This window comes from Musca domestica, unplaced genomic scaffold (assembly GCF_030504385.1).
Source record: "Musca domestica strain aabys unplaced genomic scaffold, Musca_domestica.polishedcontigs.V.1.1 46, whole genome shotgun sequence".
In the NCBI taxonomy this organism is placed as follows: domain Eukaryota; kingdom Metazoa; phylum Arthropoda; class Insecta; order Diptera; family Muscidae; genus Musca; species Musca domestica.
The window spans coordinates 125,682-153,639 of NW_026712336.1; the positions used below are offsets into that span (position 1 = coordinate 125,682).

At 34.4% G+C, this 27,958-nt stretch overlaps 1 protein-coding gene across 1 annotated transcript; it reads right to left on the reverse strand.

Annotated features, from left to right (window-relative positions):
* Positions 1–1,799: 1,799 nt before the first annotated feature.
* Positions 1,800–22,873, reverse strand: LOC109613612 (uncharacterized). Its single transcript, XM_059127555.1, has 5 exons — positions 22,589–22,873; positions 21,288–21,449; positions 2,303–2,632; positions 2,038–2,205; positions 1,800–1,975 (listed from the first exon to the last, which is right to left on the reverse strand). The coding sequence occupies exons 1-5, from the start codon at positions 22,838–22,840 to the stop codon at positions 1,802–1,804; spliced, it is 1,086 nt and encodes a 361-aa protein (XP_058983538.1). The 5' UTR covers positions 22,841–22,873; the 3' UTR covers positions 1,800–1,801.
* Between the last annotated feature and the right edge of the window lie 5,085 nt (positions 22,874–27,958).

Sequence of the window (27,958 nt, forward strand, 5' to 3'; positions counted from 1 at the left end):
ACAATACGTGCCAAAGGTGATCAATTCGAACAAATCTCAACTTATTCTTAAATTGGATGGTATTTCCGACATTTTTTGCTTTCATTCAATAAAATTTAAAAAAAAAATAAAAATTATGGTGTTTGACTTTTTGCAGTTTTTTTATCGCACCCTGGAGCTGTGCGAAGACCTGGACCAGCATAGACAATTTTCTGTCATGGGCTGTAATATCCATTACGAACTTTAAATATGACATCTCAAACAATTTCGGTGAATATTGTACCTAAACTCGTCAAAATACCGAATATAGGGAGGTACTGGTATATGGGCATATACGAAGACCTGCATAGAAAATTTTCTGTCACAGACTGTAGTTCCCATTACGAACTCTAAATACGTAATTTGAAACAATTCCGGTGAATAATGACGCTAAAATCTCCAAAATACCGAATATCGGGAGATACCGTTATATGGGGGCTATACGAAGGTATGAACCTGCACAGACAATTTTCGTTCATAGGTTGTAGTATTCATTATGAACTTCGAATACCAAATTTGTAAAAATTCCGGTTAATAATGTCGCTAAAATAATAAAAAAAAAACCGTATATAGGGAGGTACCCTTATATGGTGGCTATACGAAGACGTAGACATGCACAGATAATCTTCTGTCTTAGGCTGTAGTATCCATTTCGAACTTCAAACACCAAATTTGAAATAATTCCGGTAAATAATGCCGCTAATATTATCAAAATACCGAATATCGGGAGGTACCGCTATATGGGGGCTATACGAAGACGTGGACCTGCACAGACAATTTTCTGTCTTAGGCTGTAGTATCCATTACGAACTTCAAATACCAAATTTGAAACAATTCCTGTAAATAATGTCGCTAAAATCATCAAAATACCGAATATCGGGAGGTACCGTTATATGGGGGCTATACGAAGACGTGGAGCTGCACAAACAATTTTCTGTGTTAGGCTGTAGTATCCATTGCGAACTTCAAATACTAAATTAGAAACAATTTCGGTGAATAATGACGCTAAAATCTTTAAAATACCGAATATCGGGAGGTACCGTTATATGGGGGCTATACGAAGACGTGGACCTACATGGCCCATTTACGAACTTAACCTGCCTGCTGAAAAAATAAACATTTGTTCAAAATTTTAGCCTTCTATCTCAATTTGTTCGAAAGATGGCGTGATTAGAACAGACAGACGGTCAGACAGACAAACGGACACACAGACAGTCGAACATCGCTAAATCGACTTAGAATTTTACGCTGATCAAGAATATACATACTTTTTTGTCTGACATGAGTATTCCGAGGAGTTACAAACGGAATGACAAACTTAATATACCCATACTTTGGTGGAGGGTATAAAAAAATGTGAAAGAGGGGGAACTCCGAACGGCACTCCACCAAATGGATATCTTTGATGACTCACTTGAGAGATAAAATATTGTACTAAAAAAGTCCTCGAAATATTATTGGGCAATATACCTAAAATGCAAGGAGTGCCATAAATTTATTTGAAAATTTTAAAAATGTAGATGCAGCACTCCACACCCTCCGATTCGGGTAAATTTGTGATATAACCTTTCAAAATGCCAATCTTCCATTTTAGCTTCACTTTTATATAATATACGAAGTTTTTTCCGGAATAATTCAAAAAAGTCAATATTCTCAACCTTTATAATCTATTATGTTTATCCTGGAATATCCTTGACTAGGATCTGCTATATTTTCAAAAGCATTTGAAAACAAATTTTTCTCTATCCGATTTTAGATAAATTTATTTATTTCTACTAAAACCTCATTTGACTTTTATAAATTCGCCAGTAATTTGAAAACAAACTTCTGCATTGGGGCGTCTAACATTTGAATTGTCATAGGCATCCAGGTGGATGACGATTTTATGACGTCCCTCCATGTTTATGGGAAAATTGTTTACCGTCTCCACATCAAATGGTTCGTAACGATAGACATGCTGAAATACACCAAAAAAAATGTTGAAAGAAAATAGATTTGAAAATTTAAAAAAATTATTACTCCATAATTATTTATGCATTTTTGGTCCTCCTTGCGTATGTGGCGACTCCAGACATTATACCATATCGTGTTGGTATCAAATTGTCGCTCACAAAAACTAAACTCGCGTACCAACACGGTTGTTGGCTGCCAAGTGCCACGTTGAAATTTGAAGACCTCCGCATAACTCTGCAACGAAAAAAAAACGAAAGAAGAATATTACATTCCGGCTTGGAGGAAAGAAATATCCTCAAGGGAGAATCCTCCTCCATTGGGAGAATCTTACATCAACACGATCCGTGGCTTCCACACCCTCCCAATGCATTGTCATCTGGCCCCAGCCGCTAATATAGCCCTCATTGAATTCAATTGTAAATTCCGATAAATTAATAAAGTCACGAATTCCCTGTACATTTGGCCTATCTGGACACCTCTCGAAAATATCATCATTATCCACAATGAAATCGAAGCGGGGCCCCACAACTGGGGAAACAATATAAAATAGGCAAATCCAAGGCTTTAGAAGCATTCTAGCCATTTTTAACGGACACTTAAGTTTAGACAAAACAACGCCGAATTTCTGTGGCGTAATTCGTTTTATATATTTCGATCTGCTCTAGAAATGGGTGGAGATTAATTTGACATGTTGTTAATAAATAATCAGTAACAGAAATCAACGAAATTTAAATTATGGGTATTACCGAAGGCAACTACAGTAAAGGGCAAAATTTAAGTGTCATGAACAGCTTACTGATACTAATACACTGAGGACCTAATATATCAATGGTAGAATAAATAGAACTCTTTAAATATTGGCTTTTCGGAGTATTTAGCACGAATGTGGCTTCAGTGTTTTAACAATGAACAACTCATTTCTTAACATGGCTGTAACTCCTTACATATTGACCGATTTTAGATTTTTATTCTGTTTTCCAGAAATGAAAAGAGATTTTTTTAATAGTTTTTTCCTCAGTGTTTTTTTTAAGAATAAGAGAAAAATAAATGGTGAGACAAAAAAAATTTTAATTAATTAATTTTTACATTTTTTTAATTCTTTTGAATGAAAGCAAAAAATGTCGGAAGTAGCATCAAATTTTAGAATAAGTTTAGATTTGTCGGAATTGGTCACCTTTGGCACGAATTATGGTCTTCAAACGGCCAATGAAATCGTCACACGCTGTCCAAATGTTGCTCTGCAGTATTTTGGCCCATTCCCGGCGAAGCGCTTGCTTGAGGTGATCGACACTTTGGTATTTTTTAGTGCCAACCTTGCTTTCCAAAATACTCCAGATACAATAGTCCAACGGATTGGTATCCGGAGATTTTGGTGGCCATTGGGCGCTGGAAATGAAGCGAGGAACCTTATTTTGTAACCATTCTTGAGTGGCGAATGCTGAAAGCGATTGTGCTGAGTCCTAGTCCAAAATGCTTGCGTGCCTAAGGCTTTAATACACCCACCAGAATATTTTTGCGATAATATTCGGCATTTATTCTGATACCACGGTCGATTAATACGAGCGGAGAGCGACAATCAGCTGTTATAGCGTCCCACACCATCACCATGTCCGGCGCTTGAGTTCTGATGGCTGGTGGCCAACCGAAGGTGCAAATTTTCAGCTGACCTCTCTGGCAAGTAAACACGATCATTTTGTTTGTTTACAAACTGCTGGACAACGAATGTTTTCTCATCGGCATCGGAGAAAATCAAATTCGGCAGTTCACCACTTTCGGCCAAGCGAAGCAACTCTTTAGCTCTTTTGAGTCTATTTTCTTTCTGTTGCGGTGTAAGTTCTTGCACTTTTTGGAATTTTATTGGCTTTACCCCGAACTCATTTTTCAATGTTTGCCTAATGCGACGCGGGTTTGGATCAAATCGCTTCTTTACTTTTCGAACCATTTCTGCTGATGTTGCTGTTTTTTCCGTCCACTTTCTTGACGTAGGGCTTCGCTACCATTATCCGGTAACGAGCGGTGGTACGAGACACAGCAGAAATGGTTCGAAAAGTAAAGAAGCAACTTGATCAAAACCCGCGTCGCAGTGGCCGAAAAATGGCTGGTGAGCTAAACATATCACAATATTCCATTCGGCTAATATTGAAAAATGAGTTCGGGGTAAAGCCATTGAAATTCCAAAAAGTGCAAGAACTTACACCGCAATCGAAAGAAAATAGACTCAATAGAGCTTAAGAATTGCTCCGCTTGGCCGAAAGTGATGAACTGTCGAAATTGGTTTTCTCCGATGAGAAAACATTCGTTGTCCAACAGTTTCTAAACAAACAAAATGATCGAGTTTACTTGCCAAAGAGGTCAGCTGAAAATGTGCACCTTTGGTTGGCAACCAGAACTCAACGCCGGCCATGGTGATGGTGTGGGCTCCCATAACAGCCGATGGTCGCTCTCCGCTCGTATTAATCGATTATCGCGATAATATTCTGGAGGGTGTATTAAAGCCCTGGGCAGGCAAACATTTTGGCCGCAGACCTTGGACATTCCAACAGGACTCCATCACACCATCGCACTCAGTACTCGCTACCCAAGAATGGTTACAAAAATGAGGTTCCACGCTTCATTTCCAGCGCACAATGGCCACCAAAAGCTCCGGACACTAATCCGTTGGGCTATTGTGTCTGGTGTATTTTGGAAAGCAAGGTTGGCACTAAAAAATGCCAAAAATACCTAAAAATACCAGAAAACAACTTTCACAGATCTTCTCACTATAAAGGAGCTTTTACAGTTCATCTGTATATAGAAGAGATTTTTAAGCCCTTTTACAAGTTCTTTTATCCATAGAGGCCCTATTACAGTTCGTCCACCCATAGAAGAGCTTTTAATTTTTTTTTTACAATAACTACAGAAGAACATTTAAAGCTTTTCTGCTTATGGAAGTCTTTATAAAGGTCACCTATCTATAGCTGAGCTTTTAAAGATCGTCTGCTTATAGAAACGGGTTTAAAGCTCTTCGGAAATATTTGAAAGATATTCTGTTCATAGAATAGCTTTTAAAGATCCTCTATTAACAGAAAAACGTTTTTTTTTTTTTTTTTTTTTGATTAACCTAGTCTTTGGTCCATTGAAGTTCTTCCTAAGGTCACTCAGGTTGTGAAATATATCCCATGTATAAAAGAGCTTTTCATTTCCTCTGTGTATAAAAAGATTTAAATCACTCTAGGAAAGCTTTTAAAGCTCTTCTGCTTATTAAAGAAGGCCTTTTTATGGTCTTTTGACCATAGAAGTTCTTCTAAATGTCATCGATCTTTAGAAGAGCTTTTAAAGGCCGTCTGCCCATGAACAGGATTGGAAAGATCTTTGGAGTATGCAAGAGATTTTAAGGGCGTACTGTCTGCAATATGTATTTGAAAGATTTTGAGCTTTTACAAATAATCTGCCTATAAAATGACCTTAGGTGAGCTTTTAAAGAGAGCTCTTCTACTTATGGAAACCCTTAAGGTAAGGTATTTTGTCCATAGAAGTCATTTGTCTAAAGTCCTTTGCCTAAAGAAGAGGTTTAACATTCCTCCGCCTATTAAAGGCTTTATGTAATACAGTTTACCTTCTTTCAGTAAAAAGAGCTTTTGCTAAATTTTACTAAATTAATAACTTATCCATATTTTAAAGATCCTTTGCGTATATTACACCCTCAAAATGTTAAGGCTTCCCTTTGAGCTTTTTCCTCATCAATTACAGATATAACAAGTAAGCAAAGGCTACAGTCGAGCGGGGCCGACCGTTGAATACCCTACAACACTATAATAAATGATAGAGTTTATATAGGCCAGATACGCGAAAAAATTCCACAAGATATTGTGACAATTAATAAAAGAAAACCTTCAAGTTTCGTTCTCTATTTTTTGAATAATAGAAACTTTAACTAATTTGCTCATTTCCAATTTATATGTAGATGTTGCACGTAAACGGTCTCCTAGATCTGGGACCAATATTACCCAAAGACCTATAATCTCTCAGAAGTGGCAAAAGATTAACATTTATTATTGGTTTTTGACTGAAACGCATCTATATGAGATACAGACATTTGACTATATTCTTCAACGAAATCAGCCTTAACGAAATAGTCAGAAGTGCGACTTTCCTGTATTTGTGAATCCTCCAAAAAGACACTGGAATGGATATTTTCGTATTTTGTCTACAAAAGTTGGCAAACTATTTCACACATTGAATATTTTTGAATGGCCATCCAAAACTATTTGGCTTTTGCATTCAAATGCGGTAACTTCCATTCAAATGCGCGTGAGGATCGGGCGATAATTACGACTTACTGACAATTTTGCAGTTTTTTTTTGTCCATTTCAACCCCTAAATATATGGCGATTATCTCCAAAAAGAGTAGGCTTCTATTCTGACCCTCATCTTATCCCCATGCAAAATTTCATAAGGATCGGGCCATAAATGCGATCTGTATATGATATCCTGATATCCTAACTACTTAGTTTTGTTAGCTGTAGAAATATTACCAAATGTTTAATTCAAAATGAAAATATGCCAAAAATATGACAAAATTGAAAAAATATGAGAAAATGTTACAAAATCAATATTTTCATCTTTAGAGAGATATTTTTATGCGATTTTCTTAGACGTGTTTTCTTTCCTGCCAAGAGGCCATTCTGAATTAATCTTTCAAGCATATCTTCTTTGATAGACATATGTATCGCACATATTTCGCTATATATCCGATTTGTTGGATGTTAACATCAATGTAAAGATCAGAAGTAACCTTGACATGGCTTTGTGATTTCGCCAGGATTTAAAATATTCGCGGTTTAATGAAAAATTTTGAATTTTTTCAACACAAAAGATATGGTCTATTTTACCCGCTAAATATTATCCGATGACCACCCAAATTGGTAGGCTTCTTCCCCGCCCTAAACTCTAGCTACATGCGAAATTCCGCGTCGATTGGTCTATAATTGCGACCTGTATAGCTACTGCAAAATCCGACATTTTTTCAGTACTTGGTCCATTTCAACCCCTAAACATTTGGCGATCATCTCTAAAAGAAATAGGGTTCTATTCTGAACCCATCCCCACCTCCATTCTAAATTTCGTGAAGATCGGGCCATAATTGCGACCTGTAGAGTGATTACAAATTAACATGGACAGACGGACATACATAGCTAGATCGACTCAGCTCGGCGAGCTAGGAAGATCCATATATACTTTCCTATATGGGAAACCAATATTTCGAGGTGTTACATAAATTCTGGCCCAATCAAACTTATAATACCCCCAACACATAGTGTTGTAGGGTATAAAAACACTTTCAATGCTAATAAACTTTCCAAATTTTGTGTATAGAAGAGCTTTTACAGAAGAGCTTTTATAGTTCATCTGCCTATTAAAGAGCTTTCAATGATTTTCCGCATATTAAAGAATTTCTGTAATGCAGTGGAACTGCAAATTAGCTTTAAAAGTTTTCTGCCAAAGAGCTTTCGAATGTTTTCTGAAAATAGAAGAGCTTTACAATATATTATACCCTCCACCATACTATGGAGGATATATTAACTTTGTCATTCCGTTTGTAACTCCTCGAAATTCTCATGTCAGACCCAACGAAGTATATATATTCTTGATCAGCGTAAAATTCTATGTCGATATAGCCATGTCCCTCCGTCTGTCTCTCTGCCCGTCTATCTGTTGTAATCACGCTATCTTTCGAACGAATTGAGATAGAAGGCTAAAATTTTACACACATGTTTATTTTTCCAGAAGGCAGGTTAAGTTCGTAAATGGTAGGTCCATGTTCATGTAGGTCCACGATTTTCATATAGCCACCATATAACGGTACCTCTCGATATTCGGTATTTTGATGATTTTAGCGACATTATTTACCGGAATTGTTTCAAATTTCGCATTTTAAGTTCGTAATAGATACTACAGCCTATGACAGAAAATTGTCTGTGCAGGTCCACGTCTTCGTATGACCCCCATATAACGGTACCCGCAGATATTCGGTATTTTGATGCTTTTAGCAACATTATTCTCCGGAATTGTTTCAAATTACGTATTTAGAGTTCGCAATGGGAACTACAGTCTGTGACAGAAAATGGTGTTTGCAGGTCCAGTTCTTCGTGTAGCCCCCATGTAACGGTACCTCCCTATATTCGATATTTTGATGATTTTAGCGACATTATTGACCAGAATTGCTTCAAGTTTCGTATTTAGAGTTCGTAATGGAAACTACAGCCTATGGCACAAAATTGTCTGTGCAGGTCCACGTCTTCGTATAGGCCCCATATATCAGTACCTCCCGAGATTCGGTACTTTGACGATTTTAGCGACATTATTCACCGGAAGTGTTTCAAATTTGGTATTTGAAGTTCGTTAGAGATACTACAGCCTAAGACAGAAAATTGTCTGTACAGGTCCACGTCTTCTTATAGCCCCCATACAACGGTACCCGCCGATATTCGGTATTTTGATGATTTCAGCGACATTATTTACCGGAATGATTTCAAATATTGCATTTGAAGTTCGTAATGGATACTACAGCCTACGACAGAAAATTGTCTGTGCAGGTCCACGTCTTCGTATAGCCCCCATATAACGGTACCTCCCGATATTCGATATTTTGATGATTTTAGCGACATTATTTACCGGAATGCTTTCAAATTTTGCATTTCAAGTTTGTAATGGATACTACAGCCTACGACAGAAAATTGTCTGTGCAGGTCCACGTCTTCGTATAACCCCCATATAACGGTACCCGCCGATATTCGGTATTTTGATGCTTTTAGCGACATTATTTACCGGAATGATTTCAAATTTTGCATTTCAAGTTTGTAATGGATACTACAGCCTACGACAGAAAATTGTCTGTGCAGGTCCACGTCTTCGTATGACCCCCATATAACGGTACCCGCCGATATTCGGTATTTTGATGCTTTTAGCGACATTATTCTCCGGAATTGTTTCAAATTACGTATTTAGAATTCGTAATGGGAACTACAGTCTGTGACAGAAAATGGTGTTTGCAGGTCCAGTTCTTCGTGTAGCCCCCATATAACGGTACCTCCCGATATTCGATATTTTGATGATTTTAGCGACATTATTTACCGGAATGATTTCAAATATTGCATTTGAAGTTCGTAATGGATACTACAGCCTACGACAGAAAATTGTCTGTGCAGGTCCACGTCTTCGTATAGCCCCATATAACGGTACCACCCGATATTCGATATTTTGATGATTTTAGCGACATTATTCACCGCAAGTGTTTCAAATTTGGTATTTAAAGTTCGTTAGAGATACTACAGCCTACGACAGAAAATTGTCTGTGCAGGTCTACGTCTTCGTATAGCCCCCATATAACGGTACCTCGCGATATTCGGTCTTTTGATTTTATCGACATTATAACCAATTTTTTGTAAGTTTCGCATTTGAATATTGTAATGGCTTATGACAAATGTTACCTACGTAGGTTCATGTCATCGTACAGACCCTAATATAATAGCTACATTCCGTATTTTTTAAGATTTTAACAAAATTTTTAACGGATTTTATTTATTTATTTATTTATTTATTTTTTTTTTTTTTTTTTGAAAATTTCTAAATTTTTACCAATTGGTGGAGGGTATTCAAAGTTCGGCGCGGCCAAAATTACAGGTTTATTACTTGTTTTTTAAATAAGAAAATATTTTTGTATTTAAAATTAAGCTAGTCTTTGGTCCATAGAAGTTATTCCGAAGGTCACTCAAAAACTTGTAAGCTCTTCTGCTTATTATAAAAGGCTCTATTATTGCCTTTTGACCATAGAAGTTCTTCTAAATGTCATCTATATACAAGAGTTTTTAAAGGCCGTCTGGCCATGACCAGGACTTTAAAGCTCGTTGAAGTATTGAAGAGATTTTAAGGGTATACTGTCTGTAATGGATATTTGAAAGATCTTGTGGGTATAGAAGAGCTTTTACAGATCATCTGTCAATAGAAGAGCTTTTATAGGACTTCTGCCTATTAAAGAATTTCTATAGGGCAGTGGAATTGCCATTTTACATTTCAAGGACCGTTTGGGTGTCAAAAACACTTAAATATGTTTAGGAACCCCTTGTTAGCTTTTGCCTCATTAATTACCGAAATAATGACAACACTTTCAATGCTGATAAACTTTCCAAATTTTGTTTTTTTTTTTTTTCACAAGCCCCTCATTACTGTCATATTTCATGATTATCGAAAAATTTTTGCCACAACTCAAAAACGACTTAGAAACTAATGTTGCCTCTTGGAAATTTCCCCTAACCCCTCCACCCCAACCACCGAAAAAAATGTCTTCATCAAACTTCTTCTTCTTCTTCAAAATGATGACAAACATATTACCAGCCATACAAATTATGACAAACTTTCGCTCAGACAGAGACGTTTGACATTAATTGATGCAGCATTTATAAGCTGTCATTAACAGGCGTCAACTGGCATTTTCTTATTACTCGACTGACTGACAAACAAACCACCACCATCACCAGCAGCAGCAACAACAACAACAACATGACGTATGAGTGATGTTATTACAAATTAATAACACGTATACGCATGGTGTTACATTTCCAAAGAAAGTTGGCTTCTTGGATGGCAATGGGAAAAGTTTAATTTTGATGGGGGTAGAAGGAAAGGGAAACGGATGGTAATTAGGGTAAAAGCAAAGGAAAGGGATGTGTGTTCTTTAGAAAAACACATATTTTCACAGACAATTTCAGATTGCCTTCGTGGATTGCGTATAAAAAAGGGATCATCTTGTGTTTTCAAATACATGTGAAAATATGTGCATATGTATGTGTGTGTACGTCTGTACATAATTGAAATGCCATATAAAATATTTCGAACTTTTGTTAAAACAACTGTCAACACTGAGTAAATACCAAAAAAAAAACATAACTTGACAGACAATACCCTCGAGACGTGTTGAAATTTCCCAAAGATTTTAGACAGCAAATGAAATGTGTGTTGACAAACCGATGAATAATAAAGGCGAGTTTACACATCATGAGTAAAGTCAGGTTATTATTTAACATTTAATTTTTATATATATAATTAAATCTTAATTTAAGATTTAATTTAATTAAAAAAATAAATAAATGAACTCAATACTGTATGAAAATATAAAATATACTTATACTATATTTATACCGAACTTATACCAGGAACGAACGCAGAAATGCATTTCGAAACCATTTCAGATGAGGGAGGCTTGAAATTATGTTTTCTATGAAAAACATACAAAACCAGTAAGGAAAAGTAGGGCGGGGCCGAATATATGATACCATACATCATTATGCTTATTTAGTAGAGCTCCCGTACCAAAAGAATTCATTAATAATAGATCATACCACCAATCAACATTTGGCTTTAGAGCAGTTATAATTTGGTTTCAGAGGGAACTAATATATGGCAGGCATATCCAATTTTGAATCGATTTTCACTAAATTTGACGGAGACATTTTAATCTTTTATACCTAATAGCATTGCTATAGAGTGCATGAGAAGGATTATATAAAAAATAAGTAAAACAAGTAAGTTCGGCTGGGCCGAAATCTTTAAAATCTTTAAAATATCTAATATAGGAAGGTGCCAATATATGGGGGGATATACGATATTGTGGACCTATAAAGACAAATCTATGTCTGCGTCTAAAGTACTCACAAGGAACTCCTTGCATGGATTTTCAGATAATTCCATTGGAAAAGTGGCTAAAATCATCAAAATACCGAATATAGGGGAGTACCGTTATACGGGGGATATACGATATTGTGGACCTATATAGACAATTCCGTTTCAGGGGTAAAGTGCTCACAAAGAACTCCGTGTGTGGATTTTCAGACAATACGATTGGAAAATGTGGCTAAAATCATAAAAATACCGAATATCGCGGGGTACCGTTATATGGGAGCTATACGTTATCGTAAACCTATATAGAGAATTCTCTGTCGGGGGGTAAAGTGCTCACAAAGAACCCCTTGTATACAAAGAACCCCATTCCGTTGAAAAATATGGCTAAAAACATCAAAATACCGAATATCGGGGTACCGTTATATGAGGGCTATACGATATCGTGGATCTATATAGATAATTCTCTGCCGAGGTATAAAGTACCCACAAGGAACTCCTTGTGTGGATTTTCAGACAACTCCGTTGAAAAATGTGGGTAAAATCATCAAAATACCGAATATCGGGGGTACCGTTATATGGGGGATATACGATATCGTGGACCTATATAAACAATTCTTTTTGAGGAGGTAAAATGCCCACAAGGGACTCCTTTTGTGGAATTTCAGACAATTCCATTGAAAAGTGTGGCTAAAATCATCAAAATACCGAATACCGTGGGGGTACCGTTACATGGGGGCTAAACGATATCGTGAACCTGTATGGACAATTCTCTGCCGAGGTATAAAGTACCCACAAGGACCTACTTGTGTGGATTTTCAGACAATTCCATTGAAAAATGTGGCTAACATCACTATGCGATATCGTGGACCGATATAGCCCATCTTCGAACTTGACCTGCCAGCAGACAAAAGAGAGATCTGTGCAAAATTTTAGCTTCCTATCTTAATTCGTTTAGACTGTAGCGTGATTACAACAGACGGACAGACGGACGGACAGGGCTAAATCGTCTTAGAATTTTACGCTGATCAAGAATATATATACTTTGTTGGGTCTAAAATGATTATTTCGATGAGTTACAAACGGAATGACAAAGTTAATATACCCTCCATACCTTTTTTGGTGGAGGGTATAAAAAAAATTGTAAGTTCGACCGGACCGAACTTTGAATACCCTCCACCATTTTGAACAAATTTGACAATTTAAAAAAATCCTTAGAAATTCTTTTAAAATCTTAAAAATACCGAATGTGGCTGTTATATTAGGGTCTACACGACGACATAGACCTGCATAGGTAACTTTTGTCATAAGCCATTACAATATTCAAATGCGAAACTTGAAAAAATTGGTAAATAATGTAGCAAAAATCATCAAAATATCGAATATTGGGAGGTAATCACATTAAGAGGCTATATGAAGAGATGGACCTGCATAGACAATTTTCTGTCACAGGCTGTAGTACCTATTATGAACTTCAAATACGAAATTTGAAAAAATTTCGGTGAATGAAGTCGGTAAAATTGTAAAAATACCAAACATAGGGAAGTACCGTCATATTGAGGCTATTCGAAGACCTGAACCTACATAAAAATTTTACGTTATAGACTGTAGAACCATTAAAATATCGCTAAAATCATCAAAATACCGGATGTAGGGAGGTATAGTTATATAGGGACTAAAACTAAACGTGGATCTATATAGGCCTTTTTCAATACCAAAAGTCCTGCAGACGAAACAATAATTTGAGTAAAATTTTATCAACCAACCTCAATTCTTTCGGAAGCTAGAGTAATTTTCACAGACGAACGGTCATCATTAAATCGACATAGAATTTTATCCTGATCGAGAATATTTATACTTTGGGAGGTCTGAAATTTGGATTTCGAGCTGTTACAAGTGGAATGACAAACCTATTATACCCTCCATACTATGGTGTCACTTCGTAAGTGACTCTAACATGAAATGTTAGAGTGTCTTCAGACTGGTCAGAATTTCATTTTGGTCAGAATTTTCCAGAAAAAAAGTTATTCGTGATGAAATTCAAGCGTGATAGTGTGATTTCTTTATATTTGGCTGGAAAACCACAAGTGGCTATCGCTAGAGTATGGTTCGAAAATTAAAGAAGCGACTTGTTTGAAATTCGCGTCGCAGTCGCCGAAAAATGGCTCGGGAGCTGAAAATATCGCCATATTCCATTCGGCAAATATTAAAAATTACCTCGAGGTAAAGCCATTGAAATTCCAAAAAGTGCAAGAACTTACACCACTACAGAAAGAAAATAGACTCAAAAGAGCTAAAGAGTGGTGAACTGCCGAATTTACTTTTCTCCAAATGATCGTGTTTACTTGCCAATGAGGTCATCTGAAATTGTGCACCTTCAGTTGGCCACCAGAACTCAAGCGCGGGCCATGGTAATGGTGTTGGCCGCCATAACAGCCGATGGTCGCTCTCCGCTCGTATTAATCGACCGCGGCATCAGAATAAATGCCGAATATTATCGCGAAAATATTCTGGAGGGTGTATTAAAGCCTTGGGCACTCAAACATTTTGGCCGCAGACCTTGGAATTTCCAACAGGACTCAGAATAGTTACAAAATGAAGTTCCTCGCTTCATTTGCAGCGTAAAATGGCCACCAAAATCTCCGGATGCCAATCCGTTAGACTATTGTGTGTGGAGTATTTTGTAAAGCAAGGTTGGCACTAAAAAATACTAAAGTGTCGATCACCACCTGCAAGCGCTTCGCCGGGAATGTTTCAAAATACTGCAGAGCAACATTCGGGCAGCTTGTGACGGCTTTCTTGGCCGTTGGAAGACCATAGTTCGTGCCAAAGGCGACAAATTCGAACAAATCTAAACTTATTCTAAAATTTGATGCTATTTCTGACATTTTTGGTTTCATTCAATAAAATTAAAAAAATCTAAAAACTATGGCGTTTGACTTTGTTGCAGTTTTTTATCTCACCCTGTATTTATTGTATATTGCATAACAATTTAAATGATCCTTTAGACCTTTCTAGGCTATACTAAGAGAATCATAAAACAGCCCAGAATAGCCACATTTGAGTAATCGAGAAAAACGTCAGGGCTAATTGGGCCACGGTCCAGAACACTCATGGTAAAACCAGTCGATCCTGAACGATTAAAACTTGCTCTAGCAAAGAGTGTTATCTCAGTTTAATCTGTAAACATTTGGGCGCCATAACCAGAAGTTTTCACATAAATCCTTCCTTATTGTTGAGGCTTATTTAATTTGTGGTGGGAATGCAGCCTCACCCACCCCCCCCCCCCCTTCCCGACCGTTTACAATTTAGCTTCCTGCTCCTTCAACCCCATTCCATTCGAGATGGTGGTGCCTAATCCCTCCCCTTCTCACATACCCTTAAATTCCAGTTCCCTTTTTAGATCCCTCTCCTTAAGCCACATTATCATTATATTTCCTCGGCTTACATAGTTCTTTGGCAACATTGAAAGGCTCCTTAAAACTTTTATTTAATCTGCATTTTATTTATAAAGCAATTTATCTTTGGCACATACAAAACCAACAGCAACAACAACAAAAACTGTGGTACTAAAACAAAAAAAAAAGTTCCGCATTTTACAACACAAAATGGAACATACTTGGGATGTACTTAATGATGTAACGAAAGCAATAGACCCTACTTCCAACATTTTTCAATGATAAAAAAGTTCAAAGCTCACAAATTCGAGGGAAATTGGCTACGAGCAAGGAACTGATTACTAACAGTGACTTTTTAAATACGACAGCAGGACCCAGGAATGAGTCCAGTTCGATGAACTTGGGAGTTTATTTCAGAAAATTTCTATAGACATTAAAGCTTTTAAATGCCACCTACCGATTGAATTTGAATTTTAATGGTCTTCCGTAGACAGAAGCGCTTTTAAAGGGCTTCGGTCAAAAGACGATTTTTAATAGGATATCTATTTTTAGAAGAGATTTAAGACTACTGATCATAGAAAAGCTTTTAAAGTTCTTAAAAAAAATAAGGCATCCTGTCCATAGAATAGTACTAAATATTATTTTGTCAATAGGGAGACTTTCTGTCCAAAGAAGAGCTTTAAAATATCTTCCGTCCATAGAAAAGCATTAAAAGGTCTTATAGAAGTGGTTTAGAAGCCCAGCCATGTGTGAAAGAGTTCTAAGGTCTCTGCTGTGTATGTAGGAGCTTTAAAGGACTTGAAACGATAAAGCTTAAAAATATTGAAATGAGAGTTCTGCACGGAGTTTTGCCTGTCGAAAAGCTTAACAAACTTTAAAAATTCTACAAATTCTATAGAAGACCTCCAAACATTGACATTTTGCGTTGTGTAAAATAATTCGAAAAGTTCAGCTGTCTATAGAATAACTAGACAGAAAGCCAATTCTATAAAATAGCTTAAGATGTCTTCTTTCCATAGAAGAGCTTTTTAAGCATAGAAAGGCTCTAAAGAAATTCTGTCTCTAGAATATCTTCCAAATTACTTCTATGTGTAGAAGAGTTTTAGAAGTTCTGCAATATGCAAACCCTAACTGGGTATAGAAGAGTTGCTAAGTGGTTTAAAATATATCCTGTCTAGAAAAAAATTAAAAGGTCTTAGGCCCAAAGATGAGCTTCAGAAATTATTTGGATTTGAAATACCTTCTGCCTGTTGAAGAGCTTTATAAGCTTCAAAAGGTCTACACCCAGTAAAAAGCTCCAAAGAACTTTAAAAACGTACTTCATCTATTGAAGGAATCCGAAATATATTTTGTCTGCTGTAAAGCTTTTTAAGCTTCAAAGAGTCTACACTCATCAAAAAGCTCCGAAGGGAGTTTGGTCTATTAAAACAATACAGAAGAGCTTTGAAGGTTCTTCTGTTTATGGAAGAGTTCGAAAAACTTGTTTACCTAATGAAGAGCTTAAAAAGTTCTTCTGCTTTAAATGGCATTTCGTCGATTGAGATATTATCAAAGGTCTATCTAAGCTATAACAAGTACGAAAGCAGTTAAGTTTGGCAGGACCGAACTTTTTATACCCTACACCATTTGGAAGAAACATTTCAAAAAAAAATCCGTCGGAAATTACCGCTCAAATGAAAACCTTTATATGGGGCTATACGAAGAGGTGGTCTTGTATAATTAATTTGTGTCATAGGCTGTAGCAACGGTTTCGAACTTTATATATGAAATGTAAAACGATTCTGGAAAGTGATGTCGCAAAAATCATGAAAATACCGAATATCTTGGGGTACCGTTATATGGGCGCTATATTAAAACGTGGACCTATTAGGACAATTCTCTTCTAGGAGGTAAAGTACTAAAGAGGAAACCCTTGTGTGAATTTTAAGACTATTCCGTTAAAAATGTGGCTAAAATCATCAAAATGCCGAATATCGAGAGGTGCCGTTATGTGGCGGATATACGAAAGCTTCCGATTCCTATAAAAGCTTCGATATGTATTTTCTATATGGGAGATTTTCAATAGGTTTCTCTATAGAATTCGTTTTAAAATGCTCTGATCATTGAAGATCTTATAATGTTGTTCGCGTTCCATAATAGATCTTCAAATGGTACTTTTTTTATGGAGACCCCCCTAACAGTCTTCAATCCACAGGAAGTTTTTTATACCCTACACCTCAAGGTGGTCAGGGTATTATGTCTTTGTGCATTTGTTTGTAACAGGCAAAAGGAAATGAGTTAGACCCATAGTTCCTTTTGATGATCTGCATAGAATCACATTCTGAGTCGATTTATGCATGTCCGTCCGTCCGTCTGTCCATGTATTTTTGTAAACAAAGTACAGTTCGCATTTATTAACCGATCTAGATGAAATTTTGCACAAACCTTTTGTTTGGCCCAAGGACGAACCCTATTGAAATTGGAGGTAATCGGTCAAAATTTAGATATAGCTCCCATATATATCTTCGTCCGATTTGCTTTTTATTGTGCACCAAACGAGTAATATCAGTCCGAATAGTATGGAATTTTGCACATACAACCAAATTAGACCTGAAATTAAGTATGCCAAATTTGAAATCGGTTCAGATATAGCTATAGCTCCCATATATATTGTTCATCCGATTTGTTATTTTTGTCCTCCGCAGCCGTAATATGCACTCTGTAACAACAATATTTGGGGAAATATATCAAATACAGCTCAGAAATACATTTTCTAAATTTTATCGAGATCGGTTCAGATTTGGATATAGCTCCCATATATAACTTCGTCCGATTTACTTTTAATTGTGCACCAAACGTCTAATAGTTGTCCAAATGGGATGGAATTTGGCACTTACGACCGAATTGAGCCTAGAAGCTAGTATGTCAAATTTGGTGAAGATCGGTTCATATATAGCTATAGCTCCCATATATACTGTTCATCCGATTTGTTATATTTGTTACCCACAGCCGTAATATGCACTCCGTAACAACGATATTTAGGCAAATATATCAAATACAGCTCAGAAATATATTTGCCAAATTTTATTGAAATCGGTTCCGATTTGGATATAGCTCCCATATATATCTTTATCCGTTTTCAAATTAATTGTGCACCAAATGGGCAATACGAGTCCGAATTTAAAAGATACAAATGCTTCACCATATATAGTCCTTTATAATTATAATTATATATAATTATAATTATGAACGTTTAATTGTTATGCGGAGCTCTACTAAATTAGCAAAGTGATGTAGGGTATCATAAATTCGGTCCCGGCCGACTTTAAGACTTTCTTTACTGGTTTTAAATGATTTTGCTCGCAGAAGGTCTTGAGAAGATGTTCCTTCCATAGACCACATTGCTGCTGTGTTTCGTTTATAGACAACCCTCTAATGGCCTCCAACCCATAAACAAGCTTCAGAAATTCTTTTTTTGTATAGAAAGCCTTCTATAGAACACCTACAGGAGGTCTTTTGCATACTCAGAGGTCTTCAAGAGCTCTTTTATTTATAGACACCTTAAGGAGTCCTTTTGTCAATAGGAAGACTGGCATCTTTGAAAGATCTTCGATTTTTTAAAGATTTTTGAGAGGGATATTTTATGTATAGGAATTTTATAGAGGACATATATGATGCCTCCCCCGCTCCCCCTGAAGCTTGTATTATTTTCCATCTTCCATATGAACAATTTCAACCGTTCTTAGCTAAATTATTTTCATTTTGTTACAACCCATATCTCCGGTGTATCATGCCCCATCCACGTTTCCTCTATGCGACATTTCCTCGACTCGATTATGTCCTGCAAGGAAATGATAAAATGCAGTTGTTGCCAGAACTTTCTTAAGTAGGATATTGTCGAAAGCTGTCCAGACATACAAAAATAAAAAAAAACAAAAAACAACAATAAAAAAACTTATCCCTTCCCTTGCAAATGGAAACATACAAACAAACAAACGAAAATGAGACCAACAAATAAACACGTAACCAGAAACAGTTTTCAGCATGGATTTAAAAGGGAACAACAACAACAACGACGACAACAGGAACAACAATGGAAAAGAAATTATTTAAATTGTTGTAAACTGTTTCATTCAGCACCGGCATAAGATTCTTAATTTACAGTCAGTTAGGCAAAACAAAGCCATCAAGTCTCAAGTTTTAAAGGCAAAGCTTTAAGTGAGTTTGGTGGATGGTGATTTCAGGGGATTTAGAGGGATTTATAGGGAAATCAAGTGAATTTAAGTATTTTTTATAAAAAAACAAGTAAGCAAAAACTACAGTCGAGCGGGGCCGACCGTTGAATACCCTACAACACTATAATAAACGATACAGTTAATATAGGCGAGATACTCGAAAAAATTCCACAAGATATTGTGACAAATAATAAAAGAAACCCATCAGGTTTCGTTCTCTAATTTTCGAATAATAGCATCTTAAACGAATTTGCTCATTTCCAATTTATTGGTAGATGTTGCACGTAAATGGTCTTCCTAGATCTGGAACCAATATTTCCCAAAGACCTATAATCCCACAGAAGTGGCAAAAGATTAACATTTATTATTGGTTTTTGACTGAAACGCATCTATATGAGATACAGACATTTGACTATATTCTTCAGCGAAATCAGCGTTAACGAAATAGTCAGAAGTGCTTCTTTCCTGTATTTGTGAATTCTCCAAAAAGTCACTGGAATGAACATTTTCGTATTTTGTCTATAAACGTTGGCAAACTCCTTCACACATTGAATATTTTTGGATGGCCATCCAAAACTGCTTGGCTTTTGCAATGTCCGGTAATCCCCTTTCTAATGTGCGTGAGGATCGTGCGATAATTATGACCTGCTGACAATTTTGCAGTTTTTTGGTCCATTTCAACCCCTAAATATATTGAGATCATCTCAAAAAAGAGTAGGCTTCTATTCCCATGCAAAATTTCGTAAAGATCGGGCCATAAATGCGATCTGTATATGATATCCTGATATCCTAACTACTTAGTTTTGTTGGCTGTAGAAATATTACCAAATGTTTAATTCAAAATGAAAATATGCCAAAAATATGACAAAATTGAAAAAATATGAGAAAATATTACAAAATCAATATTTTCATCTTTAGAGAGATATTTTTATGCGATTTTTTAGACGTTTTTTGTTTCCTGCCAAGAGGCCATTCTGAATTAATGAGAACTGTCGAAATCAGTTCAGCCGTTCTCGACATATAAGAGATCTTTCAAGCATATCTTCTTTGATAGACATATATATCGCACATATTTCGCTATATATCCGATTTGTTGGATGTTAACATCAATGAAGAGGTCAGAAGTAACCTTGTCATGGCTTTGTGATTTCGCCGGGATTTAAAAAATTCACAGTTTAATGAAAAATTTTGAATTTTTTCAACACAAAAGACATGGTCTGTTTTACCCGCTAAATATTATCCGACGACCACCCAAATTGGTAGACTTCTTCCCTGACCTAAACTCTAGCTACATGCGAAATTCCGCGTCGATTGGTCTATAATTGCGACCTGTATAGCTACTGCAAAATCCGACATTTTTTCAGTATTTGGTCCATTTCAAACCCTAAACATTTGGCGATCATCTCCAAAAGAAATAGGCTTCTATTCTGACCCAAACCCCACCTTCGTGCAAAATTTCGTAAGAATCGGGCCATCACCTGTAGAGTGATTACAAATTAACATGGACAGACGGACAGACGGACATACATAGCTAGATCGACTCAGCTCGGCGAGCTAGGAAGATCCATATATACTTTCCTATATGGGAAACCAATATTTCGAGGTGTTACATAATTTTTGGCCCAATCAAACTTATAATACCCCCAACACATAGTGTTGTAGGGTATAATTAAAAATTATGGCGTTCGACTTTGTTGCAGTTTTTTTCATCTCACCCTTCATGTGTAGGCTCAACATGTATCATAAAAATGTGGGATCCATTTTGGGTTAATTTTTTTTTTTTTTTGCAAATTTTGCATTTTTACCGTATTCGGGGCAAATTGTCCTAAAATTGCACTGTGCAATAGCCAGTCGTGGTTGTGTAGAATTCAAAGTGGATTGCATTGTAATCGGTTTGTAGATCAAACCCCCAAAAAATTTAGGGAGTCAAAAGGCGACAGGTTAACTTTGATAGTAAAATATTTTCTTCTATTTTTCAATTATTTAATAGCTTGAAATTTGACACTTAATCCTGTTGTATACACTCTCACATGCTTCTTTGTTTTTTAACTTTTGCAAAGACACCAATCAATTCAAAACAATACGATCTGGGACGTTTCATATTATTTTCGTCATAGGCATAGACGTTGACCACGATTTTATGACGTCCCTCCAAATTTATGAAATATTCGGCAGTAGTATTCACATTATAGGGACGATAATGAATAGTGTGCTAGAAATAGAGAAGAACAAACAAGTAAAAAAGCTGTAAGTTCGGCCGGGCCGAACTTTTAATACCCTCCACCATTTGGTACAAATTTGGCAATTTCCAAAAAAAAAAAAAAAAATAAAATAAATAAATAAATAAAATAAAAAAAATCCTTTAAAAATTCTGTTAAAATCTTAAAAATACCGAATGTCTATACGACGACGTATACCTGCATAGGCAACTTTTGTCATAAGTTATGACAACATTTAAATGCGAAACTTGAAGAAAAATTTGTTTATAATGTAGCTAAAATCATCGAAATACCGAATATAGGGGGTACCGTTATATGGAGGCTATACGAAGACGTGGACCTGCACAGACAATTTTCTGGCATGGGCTGAAGTATCCATTACGAACTTCAAATGCGAAATTTAAAACAATCCCGGTAAATAATGTCGCTAAAATCATCAAAATACTGAATATCGGGGGGTACGGTATATGGGGCCTATACGAAGACGTGGACCTACATGGTCCATTTTCTGTTTTCTGCTGCAGTATCTATTACGAACTTCAAATACCAAATTTGGAACAGTTCCGTTAAATAATGTCGCTAAAATCATCAAAATACCGAATATCGGGGGAGGTACGGTATATGGGGGCTATAGGAAGACGTGGACCTACATGGCTCATTTTCCAAATACCAAATTTGGAACGGTTCCGTTAAATAATGTCGCTAAAATCATCAAAATACCGAATATCGGGGGGTACCGTTATATGGGAGCTATATGAAAACTTGGACCTACATAACCCATTTACGAACTTAACCTGCCTACTGGCAAAATATACATGTGTGCAAAATTTTAGCCTTCTATCTCAATTTGTTCGAAAGATAGCGTGATTACAACAGACAGACAGACAGACGGACAGACAGACAGACAGACAGACAGACACACAGACAGACAGACGGACATGGCTAAATCGTCTTAGAATTTTACGCTGATCAAGAATATATATACTTTGTTGGGTCTGACGTGAGTATTTCGAGGAGTTACAAACGGAATGACAAAATTAATACCAAAATTATACCTAGAGATGAAAATCGCAAATTGAAAAGAAAATAAATTAAATTTATTTGTAATCCTAGGAAAACAAAGAAAACTAACCTCCATGCGATCGGTGGGTTTTACATCTTCCCATATAAAGGTCATATTACCCGCAACGCGAACAACACCGTCATTATATTCCGTAATTATTTCCGATACATCAACAATATCTAGGATTCCATTGGTGCCGGGTTTATCAGGACAGGCGGTAAATATTTGATCACCCTCTGGTGTAAACTCATAGATGGCTCCGTGTATCATCTGCCAGGAAAGTGTGAATAATATCCACCCACTTGGCTTTGGAAATAACATTTTCCTTCTTTAAACTTCCGTCGAATTCCGCAAAGTTTCAAAGTTTTTTGAAATATTTGATCGGTTTGCTGGTATTATGTATTTATAGTGGCAGACTTATGCGCTACCCTATAATTTGCAATTTTGTATTTCACAACTTTGTATGTCAGATCGCCATCGGACAGGAATTATAATTACAATGTTAGAGTATAAATTTAAAATACTTTTTAAAACAATGTTTACAATCGCGGATTTCTTTTCAAATATTTTTAAAACAATATTTAAGAAATATGTATTTTTTAAATAAAAAAAAAAAATTCGCATTTTTTTAAGGCGATTTGAAGTATTTTTGCGATTTTTTTCTTAACATTGATGGATACATTTTTTGATATATAATGAAAATAGAGTGTTCTTTCCGTTGGCGACTTATAGTGAAATTTAGTGTAGAATATTTTACTGTTTGATACTTTCTGTCTAAAACAAAGTTTTATGTTACTTTCATGCAAAACTTAAAAAAAAGCGCAACAAAAAATCATCCAAAAATAATTTTTTTTTTATTTTTTTTTTCAACATTGATACAAATATTTTCCTGATAAATAATGAAGATAGAAAGTTGCTTCCTTTCATGACTTATAGTGAAATTTTGTGTAGAATATTTCCCTCTTTAATACTTTCTATGTAAAATGAAGATTTTTGCCATTTCCATGCATCAACTCGAAAAAAGGCCCAAACAAATTCCTATAAAAATATGGAATATTTTCAAGTATTTTTTCGCAACATTGATGTATATATTATCTTGATATGTAATGAAAATAGCAAGATCTTTTCTTTGGTGACTTATAGTGAAATTTGATGAAGAATATTTCCTCCTTTCAAATTTTTCGTCTAAAATGAGATTTTATGCTACTTTTATGCGTCAACTCAAAAAAAGATCGAATCAAAATCCTTCAAAAACTAAAAAATATTTTTTGCGTTTTCCTTGCAAATTTGATACAAATATTTTCTTGACATATAGTGAAACTAGAGATTTCTTATCGTTGGTGACCTATAGTTATATATGATGGAGAACATTTTTCTCTTTGATATTCTCCATCTGAAACGAAGTTTTGTATTAATTTCATGCATCAACTCGGAAACTGCCAAAAAATCCATTGACAAAATAGTAGATATTTTCGGTTTTTTGACAATATCAATACAAATATATTCTTGATATATATATGAAAATAGACATTTCTTTTCTTCGGTGACTTATAGTAAAATTTGATGGAGAATATTTCTTCTTTTCGAACTTTTTGTTTAAAATGAAATTTTATCTTACTTTCATGCGTCAACTCAAAAAAAGGGTCGAACAAAAATCCATCAAAAACTAGGAAATATATTTTGCGTTTTCCTCACAAATTTGATACAAATATTTTCTTGATATATAATGGAACTAGAGATTTATGTTCTTTGGAGACATGCAGTGAAATTCGGTGTAGAGCATTTTATCCTTTAAAACTTTCTGCCTAAAATTAAGTTTAAGTGTCAATTTTATGCATCAGCTTCAAAAGAAGGTCAAAGAAAAATCCATCAAAAAATAGAAAATATTTTTGTTTTTTTTTTTTACAATATTGGTTCAAATATTTTCTTGATATATATTAAATATTGACATTTCTTTTCTTTGGTGACTTATAGTGAAATTACATGAACAATGTTTTTCCCTTTGATACTTTTCATCTAAAATGAAGGTTTATATCACATTCATGCATCAACTCAAAAAATACCGAAAAAATCCATCAAAAAATTTAAAATATTTTCTCGCTTTTTTTGCAAAATTCATTGAAATATTTTTTTGATATATAACAAAAACAAGAGATTTATTTTCTTTGGTGGCTCATAGTAAAATGTGGTATAGAATATTTTCTACTTTGAAAGCTTCTGTCTAAAAATTTCTGTCTAAAATTTAATGCTACTTTCATGCATCAACTCAGAAAAAGCCAAAGCAAATTCCATCTAAAAATAAAAAAATATTTTTATAAATTTCCTTCCAAATTCGACATGTAATGAAAATAGAGAATTCCTATCTTTGGTGACTTACAGTGAAATTCGATAGAGAATATTTTCGTCTTTAATACTATCTCTCAGAAATAAAGTTTTATATCACTTTCATGCATCAACTCAAAAAAGGCCGAATAAATTCATCAAAATATAGAAAATATTTTTCTCGTTTTTTCGCAACATTGATTCGAATATTTCCTTGATATATAATGAAAATAGTTATTTCTTTTCTTTGGCGACTCATAGTAGAATTTGATATAGAATATTTTCTCCTTTAAAAGTTTCTGTCTAAAATAAAGTCTAATGCTACTTTTATGCATCAACTCAAGAAATCAACCAAAACTAATTCCATAAAAAAAAAAATTAAATATTTTGTCGATTTTTTTTCTCAACATTCTTACAGGTATTTTCTTACTATATAATGAAAATATAGGTTTCTTTTCTTTGGTGACTCATAGTCAAATTTTCTGTAGAATATATTCGCCTTTAATGCTTTTTATTTAAAATAATGTTTTATGTCACTTTCATGCATCAACTCAAAAAAAAAAAAAAAAAACAGCCAAAGCTAATTCCATCAAAAAACGAAATATTTTGTCGATTTTTCTTTTCAACATTGTTACAGGTATTTTCTTCATATGTAATGAAAATAGAGAATTCATATCCTTGGTGACTTATAGTGAAATTCGATGAAGAATATTTCCGCCTTTAATACTATCTCTCAGATATAAAGTTTTATATCACTTACATGCATCAGCAAAAAAAAGCCGAAAAATCCATCGAAAAATAAAAAATATTTTCTGGTTCATTCGCAACATTGTTTCGAATATTTTCTTAGTATTTAACAATAAAAGATATTTATTTTCTTTGGTGACTCACAGTAAAATTTGGTATAGAATATTTCCTCCTTTGATAGTTTTTTTCTAAAATAAAATTTAATGGTACATTCATGCATCAACTCAAAAAACAGCCAAAGCAAATTCCATCTAAAAATACGAAACATTTTTTTATATCCTTTCAAATTCGATATATAATAAAAATAGACAATTCATATCTTTGGTGACTTATAGTGAAATTTGATGAAGAATATTTCCGCCATTAACACTATTTCTTAGAAATAAAGTTTTATATCACTTTCATACATCAACTCAAAAAAGGTCGAATAAATTCATCAAAATATAGAAAATATTTTTCTCGTTTTTTCGCAACATTGATTCGAATATTTCCTTGATATATAACGAAAATAGTTATTTCTTTTCTTTGGCGACTCATAGTAGAATTTGATATAGAATATTTTCTCCTTTAAAAGTTTCTGTCTAAAATAAAGTCTAATGCTACTTTCATGCATCAACTCAAGAAATCAACCAAAACTAATTCCATAAAAAGAAAAAAATTAAATATTTTGTCGATTTTTTTTCTCAACATTCTTACAGGTATTTTCTTACTATATAATGAAAATATAGGTTTCTTTTCTTTGGTGACTCATAGTCAAATTTTCTGTAGAATATATTCGCCTTTAATGCTTTTTATTTAAAATAATGTTTTATGTCACTTTCATGCATCAACTCAAAAAAAAAAAAAAACAGCCAAAGCTAATTCCATCAAAAAACGAAATATTTTGTCGATTTTTCTTTTCAACATTGTTACAGGTATTTTCTTCATATGTAATGAAAATAGAGAATTCATATCCTTGGTGACTTATAGTGAAATTCGATGAAGAATATTTCCGCCTTTAATACTATCTCTCAGATATAAAGTTTTATATCACTTACATGCATCAGCAAAAAAAAGCCGAAAAATCCATCGAAAAATAAAAAATATTTTCTGGTTCTTTCGCAACATTGTTTCGAATATTTTCTTAGTATTTAACAATAAAAGATATTTATTTTCTTTGGTGACTCACAGTAAAATTTGGTATAGAATATTTTCTCCTTTGATAGTTTTTTTCTAAAATAAAATTTAATGGTACTTTCATGCATCAACTCAAAAAACAGCCAAAGCAAATTCCATCTAAAAATACGAAATATTTTTTTATATCCTTTCAAATTCGATATATAATAAAAATAGACAATTCATATCTTTGGTGACTTATAGTGAAATTTGATGAAGAATATTTCCGCCATTAACACTATTTCTTAGAAATAAAGTTTTATATCACTTTCATACATCAACTCAAAAAAGGCCGAATAAATTCATCAAAATATAGAAAATATTTTTCTCGTTTTTTCGCAACATTGATTCAAATATTTTCTTGATATATAACAAAAAACGAGGTTTATTATCTTTGGTGGCTCATAGTAAAAATTGGTATAGAATATTTTCTCCTTTGATAGTTTCTGTCTAAAATAAAATTTAATGGTACTTTCATGCATCAGCTCAAAAAACAGCCAAAGCTAATTCAACAAAAAAAATCGAAATATTTCGTCGATTATTATTTTTTTTAATTATTACAGGTATTTTCTTAATATATAATAAAATAGAGATTTCTTTTAATTGGTGACTCATAGTGAAATTTACTGCAGAATATATTCCCCTTTAATACTTTCTGTATAAAATCAAGTTTTATGTCACTTTCATGCATCAACTCAAAAATAGACCAAAGAAAAATACATAAAAAAACGAAATATTTTGTCGATTTTTATTTTCAACATTGTTACAGGTATTTTCTTGATATATAACGAAAATAGATATTTCTTTTATTTGGTGACTCATAGTGAAATTTACTGTAGATTATAATCCCCTTGAATGCTTTTTGTCTAAAATTAAGTTTTATGCCACTTTCATGCATCAACTCAAAAATAGACCAAAGAAAAATCTCAAAAAAAACAACACATATTTTTTCGGCAATATTGATACAAATATTTCCTTGATATGCAATGAAAATGGGGACGTCATGTCTTTGGTGTCTTCTTGTGAAATTTGGTGCAGAATATTTTTCCCTCAGATATTTTTGTCTAAAATGAAGTTTTATGTCACTTTCATGCCTCGAGTTGAAAAAAGAGCAAAGAAACATCCCTCAAAAATAGGGAAATATTTTTTTGCGTTTTTTTAAAACATTCAAAGAAATATTTTCTTGATATATAAAGGGAATAAGGATACCTTGTC

What these genes read in the sequence shown, in the direction of transcription:
- LOC109613612 (XM_059127555.1), bottom strand. Translation starts at nt 22,840, where the DNA reads ATGTTATTTCCAAAGCCAAGTGGGTGGATATTATTCACACTTTCCTGG. An exon ending in AACCCACCGATCGCATGGAG is followed by an intron (nt 21,450 to 22,588) that starts GTTAGTTTTCTT and finishes CTCTATTTCTAG; the next exon opens with CACACTATTCATTATCGTCC. An exon ending in TGATTGGTGTCTTTGCAAAA is followed by an intron (nt 2,633 to 21,287) that starts GTTAAAAAACAA and finishes ACCCATTTCTAG; the next exon opens with AGCAGATCGAAATATATAAA.